We start from the raw sequence: 6,350 nt of genomic DNA on the forward strand, positions 1-6,350 counted from the left end.
AAGCCCTTTGAGCCCTGGAAAGGAGTCTGAGTGTTAATTAGGTCCGAATCCCTGCCCTTTGCATCTCACCATAGTCCTGTGGAGACAACATGGTCTCTCCTGACCACATTTTTACAGAAATGTAAAAAATACAGATGCTTTAGATTCTAGTTACTATAAAATTAAAGTCAACTGCTATTCTGATTAGAATCAGAGAGAAAACGAACAATAAAATGTGTTCCTAAAAAAAAATTTGCTATGGTTCAGAAGAGAAGAGGGAAAATGTGTATGAGATGGATTGAAGTTGACCCCTGAAATAAAAACCAGAGTGCTGGACTTCCCTGGTGGCACAGTGGTTAAGAATCCACCTGCCAATGCAGGGGACACTGGTTCGAGCCCTGGTCCGGGAAGATCCCACATGCCGCGGAGCAACTAAGCCCGTGCGCCACAACTGCTGAGCCTGTGCTCTAGAGCCCGCGAGCCACAACTACTGAGCCCACGTGCCACAACTGCTGAAGCCCGCGCACCTAGAGCCCGTGCTCCACAACAAGAGAAGCCACCACAATGAGAAGCCTGAGCACCACAACAAAAAGTAGCCCCTGCTCGCTGTAACTAGAGAAAGCCTGCACACAGCAACAAAGACCCAACGCAGCCAAAAATAAATAAATTAATTAATTAAAAAGCAACAACAATAACAACCAAAGTGCTGTATTCAGGTTAAAAACAACCTCTTTCACCTGAAGTAAGAAAACCTGCAAACCTGAAGATGGTGTTGGTTATTCTTGAAGACATTGTAGATGACCACAGTGTGAGCGCTGGCATACAGAATAACTCTCTGGTTTTCATCTTGAATGTAGTAAACAGGAAGGGAACTGTTCCATCCGAACGACCAGGTCATGGCCTGGAAGACAAAGGTAAAACCGGGAAGACACTACGGTGCACGAACCCAGAGCTGTGACTCCCGGCCTGAGTCCTGGAGGAGAAGGAGTCACATCATCAGCCAATGAAGAGACATCACCTTGAGAAGTCCTCAAGAGCACGCTACACCGTGGATGACGCCTGAAAACGTGATGCTACGTGAAAGGAGCCAGATGCAAAGGACCACATACTGTGTGACCCCATCTACATAAAATGTCCAGAATAGGCAGATCCATAGAGACAGAAAGCAGATCAGTGGTTGCCAGGGGGTGAGTGGAGGGGGAATGGGGAGCGACTGCTTTCTGCGTATGGGTTTCTTTTTGGGGCGACGGAAATGTTCTGAAATTAGATACCGGCAATGGTTGCATAACCTAGGGAACAGGCTACAAACCAATCAACTGTATACTTTAAAAGGGAAATTTGGGCTTCCCTGGTGGCGCAGTGCTTGAGAGTCCGCCTGCCGATGCAGGAGACGCGGGTTCGTGCCCCGTTTCGGGAGGATCCCACGTGCCGCGGAGCGGCTGGGCCCGTGGGCCATGGCCGCTGAGCCTGCGCGTCCGGAGCCTGTGCTCCGCAAATGGGAGAGGCCACAGCAGTGAGAGGCCCGCATAACGCAAGGAAAAAAAAAAAAAAAAGGGAAAATTTCAGACATAGAAAACAAACTTATGGTTACAAAAGGGGGAAGGGGGGGTGGGAGGGGTAAGTTAGGAGTTGGGGATTAACAGATACACACTACTATGCATAAAATAGATAACCAACAAGGACCTACTGTATAGCACAGGGAACTATACTCAATACCTTGTAATAACCTATAAGGGAAAAGAATCTGAAAAAGAATATATATTTATATTATAACTGAATCACTTTGCTGTATCCCTGAAACTAACACAACATTGTAAATCAACTATATTTCAACAAAAATAAATTTTAAAAACTTTTTTTAATTTTAAAGGGTAAACTTTACAAGGATGTGGAGAAACTGGGACCCTTGTGCGTTACTGGTGGGAGTGTGAAATGGTGCAGCTGCTGTGGAAAACAGTATGGAGGTTCCTCAAAAAACTGAAAATACAATTACCATATACTCCAGCAATTACACTTCTGGGTATCTACCCAAAAGAACAGGAAACAGGGTCTCAAAGAGATATGTGTACACCCGTGTCCATAGCAGCATATTTCACAGTAGCCAAAAGGTGGAAAAGAAGCCAGTGTCCATGGAGAGATGAATGGATAAACAAAAGGTATTATTCAGCCTCCAAAGGGATGGAGATTCTGACACATGCTCCGACATGGATGAACCTTGAGGATATTATGTAAGTAAAATACACCAGTCACAAAAAAGACAAGTATGAACTGAATGGTTCCACTTAAATGAGGTCCCTAGAGTAGTCAAATTCATAGAGACAGAAAGTAGAAGGGCAGTTAGCCAGGGACCGGGGTGGGGTTGGGGAGCTGGTGTTCGTGGGTACAGTGTGTGTTTCACAAGATGAAGAGGGTTATGGGGATGGGTGATGATGGTGGCTGCACAACCGTGCGAATGTATTTAATACCATTGAGCTTTTACACATAAAAATGGTTAAGGTGGTAAATTTTATGTTATGTGCCTTTTACCACAATCTTTTAAGAAAAAGTTAAGAGGGTGGATTTTATGGATGGGAATTCTACCTCGATTTAAAAAGAAAAGAAAAGCTACGTGGTGCTTACACAGGCATGTTTACTGTGTAAGAATTCAATGAGTTCTACACTTGCGTGTGCTCTTTCTGTTTATATGTTATATTTCAATAAAGACGTTTCCTTTAAAAAAAGAAAGTCTTCAACAGTAAATAGAAACAACTTCCTATTCATCTTCTCCCCAGGACCTAGACCCAGCTCAGTACCAGACACACAGTGAGCACTTAATGTCGTGAAATTCAATTTACTGAATGAGAGTACGTAGAATGGACAAGTTATAATAAAGTCACCAAGTAACTTCATAAGAAAGGCAATTATTCAGCCTGGGTATTTGTTCCTTATACACGATTTTCCCTGGAAGGATAAAGTATAAAAGAGACAAAATTCCCTCAGGAGAATTAAAAATTCCACACTGCCAGGAACAAGTCCAAAATAAAAATTTCATGAAATGAAAAATAATAGGTACTATAAATCCGACTACTGCTTCCAATTCAATAGTAGTTTGTTTATGTATATTTTTGTATTCAACGTCTCTTACAAAAATTACAGATAAACTGTGGTACGTTCATACAACGGAATATTATTCAGCAATAAAAAGAAATGAGCTTGCAAGCCATGAAAAGATGTGGAGGAACCTTAAATGCATGTTGCTAAGTGAAAGAAGCCAGCCTGAAAAGGCTACAAACTGTACGATTCCAACTACATGACACTGTGGAAAAGGCAAAACTATGGAGACAATAAAAATCAATGGTTGTCAGGGGCTTGAGGGGGGGATAAAGGGGAGGGAGAGATGAACAGGTAGGGCACAGGACATTTTTAGGGCAGTGAAACTACTCTGTATCAAACAACAATGGTAGATACATGTCATTATGCATTTGTCAAAGCCCAGAGAATGTACATCACAGAGTGAACCCTAAGGTAAACTATGGACTTTAGGTAATTCTAATTCATCCATATTGGCTCATCGATTGCGACAAATGTACTGCACTAATGCAAGATGGTAATAATAGAGGAGACGAGGGGGGAAGGAGGCACAAGGGAGTATGTGGGAATTCTCTGTGTTTTTCATTCAATTTTTCTATAAACCTAAAACTGCCCCCAAATAATAAAGTCTATTTAAAAAATTAACCAAGGCTGATGTGGTAGAGTATTTAAAGTGATGGCTAAGTGATTAGTTACCAAAAATCAGTGGGTTATATTGGAGCATAGAAATGAAATCTGGTGACGGGATTTCCCTGGCGGTCCAATGGTTAAGACTCCGAGCTGCCACTGCAGGGGGCGCGGGTTCCATCCCTGGTCAGGGAACTAAGACCCTGCGTGCCTCACGGCCGAAAAGAAAAAAAAAATAAAGAAATGAAGTCTGGTGAGTTTCCTTTCTGATCTTTGAATAATACTTAAGGTTAAATTGATGTACCGTATATTTCTTCCAAGACAGAGTGGGCAACGTGGCCGATTTCTCTCTCCTACACCCTTCATTCCCCATTCTCTCCTGATTCCATCTGCTCATTCGCTGTAATTTATATTTATATTTAGGTCTTTTATTGTGTGGGTGTGAGTGGTAGAATCACGGAATCATAATTGCCTCAAGCTGCAACTTCTAGGAACGGAACTATTTCATATCTGGCTGGTTCTTAAGAGCCAATTTCTTCAAGTGAGATGGTTCTTTTGGAAACCTGCTAATTCTAAAAGGCCTTAGAGTCGTCCTGGAAATTTATTTTGAGATTTAACAGAGTAATTATAAAAAGAAAACACTCTTAACTAGACTCCTGTCTCCAGGTAAGCCTCTTTCAAGGTCAAAACTAGGCTGACCTCACTCAGTAGTAACAGAACGTCCTTGCTTGAGCAGCTCTCACGTTAACCGAAATCACACAGTACTAACACTCATCATATTTTGCACTAGCTTTAACACTCATGGCGAATGATGATGGAGACAGCCACCTCTTACACCAATCTTCTTCTAAAGCATGGTCATCTGTCAAAATTGTCAAAATCAGATTTCACTGTATTTGATAGTTATATGATTCCTTCTCATAATCACATGATACCTTGTTACTTGGCTGGAGATGGTATTCACGGTTAGGTCTATTTACCATGAGCACTGCGAGTTATTACAGGCCTTTGGGATAAGCTGGGGGAGCCCAAAGGAAAAGGAGGATGCTGCGAGCACAGAGATGGAGAGGCACACACTCACTGAAGCACCTTTGGTGAGAGCAAGAAATTAGAAACAGCATAAATGGCCATCAATAAGGAAACAGCCGAATTTTAAATGAGGAAGTGGATATACATGCACTGATACAAAAAATCCTCTAAGACATGTTAAGTGCAAAAACATTTATGCAGAAATGCAGGATATCTCACTGTAAAAACAAACAACTAGAGACACAAATCGTGTGTGTGTGTGCACACAGATACATGTTTATATATGTACCAACAAAGGTCTGGAGAGATACAGTTATACCAAACTGCAACAGTAGTCACCTCAGGAAAATGGGATTGGGATGGGAGTGTGTTCGAGAAGAGGAATCTTTGCCTTTGTATATTTTTTTAATAAAGAGCACTTATTCATTTTAACAAAAAGAAGAAACAATAAAGGCGAAAGGAAAGGAAAAGGAAAGACGGCGCACCCAAAGAGCTAAGCAAACCTGCAAAGAGAGAAGGCCTAGGAAAGTTTGGTTCTGCGGTGAGCCCAAGGCTAAAAGGGGGCCCAGACCTGTGCAGTGGCTTTTGTCAAGTCCAGGTAGCTGGGACCTGGATAAAAAGATCGCTTGCTCTTATTAGTGACGTTACCTGATTTCTGGTTAGTTGGCTAAACAAGACAAATGTCTTCACGGGCTCTAAAACTCAATTATTCTTGGGACTTCCCTGGCAGTCCAGTGATTAGGACTCTGAGCTTCCACTGCAGAGGGCAAGGGTTCAATTTCTGACTGGGGAACTAAGATCCAACATGCCGTTCAGTGCGGCCAAATAAATAAATAAACTCAATTATTCTTTCTTTCAGACTGAGCAATTGCAAGCTTGAACCTTTGACTCCATTGCTCAAAGTCAGCCAAATCTACAGAAAGGAGGCTGTCAGTTCTCTGCACTTCCCCCTCGGCATCCTTCCGTCACCACCACCAGCACAACCGTCACCACCATCACCTAGTTGTTAACACTTGTCAAGTGCTCACTCTGTGTTAGGAACTGCATTAAGTACACACAGTCCATCACTTACAAATCTTCCAAAGGCATGAATCTACAGTGGGGGGAGAAAAAAAGATGAATCCTAGGAAACAATTTTCAGAAAGTAGCAGATGGAGGAAGAAAGAAGGAGAAGGGAAAAAAAAAAACCTCCTCTTCCTTCTCTTGGCAAATGATAATATTTTTACCCTCGCAGATGGCGCCTCCCTGGAACACTGTCAGCGGCAGCAAAGGCAGACTCCTTTGGACCGCCTGGTGCTTTTCCCGGTGGCTTTCACTTTTTCCAGACCTTTGACTTACTGATCTATCTTGGGATGGATAGTTTTAGGAACCTGTGGTGGTTTTAGGAGCTGATAAAGGGATCAGGCCAGTTACAGCAGAAGAGGCGAGAAGAGGAGGGAAAGGCAAGGAATTGGTGGTACGGAGGAGGAGTATTGTATTATGATGTGGGAGAGAGAGAGGGAAAGGGAGGGAGAGAGACAGACGGAGCAAGAAGAGAGGGGAAAGGGGAGAGGTCGATTCTGAGTCTCCCCCAAGAAAACAGCGTCCTATACAACGGACAAACCACGTGTGGAATTTCCTGCCTGCAGAGCAATGCTGCTGCACCC

General features: G+C 42.9%; 1 protein-coding gene across 1 annotated transcript in view; it reads right to left on the reverse strand.

The window, feature by feature from the left end:
- The window catches only part of CFAP251 (cilia and flagella associated protein 251), a 65,516-nt gene that overhangs the window by 57,561 nt on the left and 1,605 nt on the right, over positions 1-6,350 (reverse strand). The window contains exon 3 of the mRNA XM_007448745.1: positions 740-880. Within this exon, the coding sequence (XP_007448807.1) occupies positions 740-880 (141 nt within the window). The remainder of the gene's footprint in view (positions 1-739; positions 881-6,350) is intronic.

This window comes from Lipotes vexillifer, unplaced genomic scaffold (assembly GCF_000442215.2).
Source record: "Lipotes vexillifer unplaced genomic scaffold, Lipotes_vexillifer_v1.1 scaffold21, whole genome shotgun sequence".
Classification (NCBI taxonomy): Eukaryota; Metazoa; Chordata; class Mammalia; order Artiodactyla; family Lipotidae; genus Lipotes; species Lipotes vexillifer.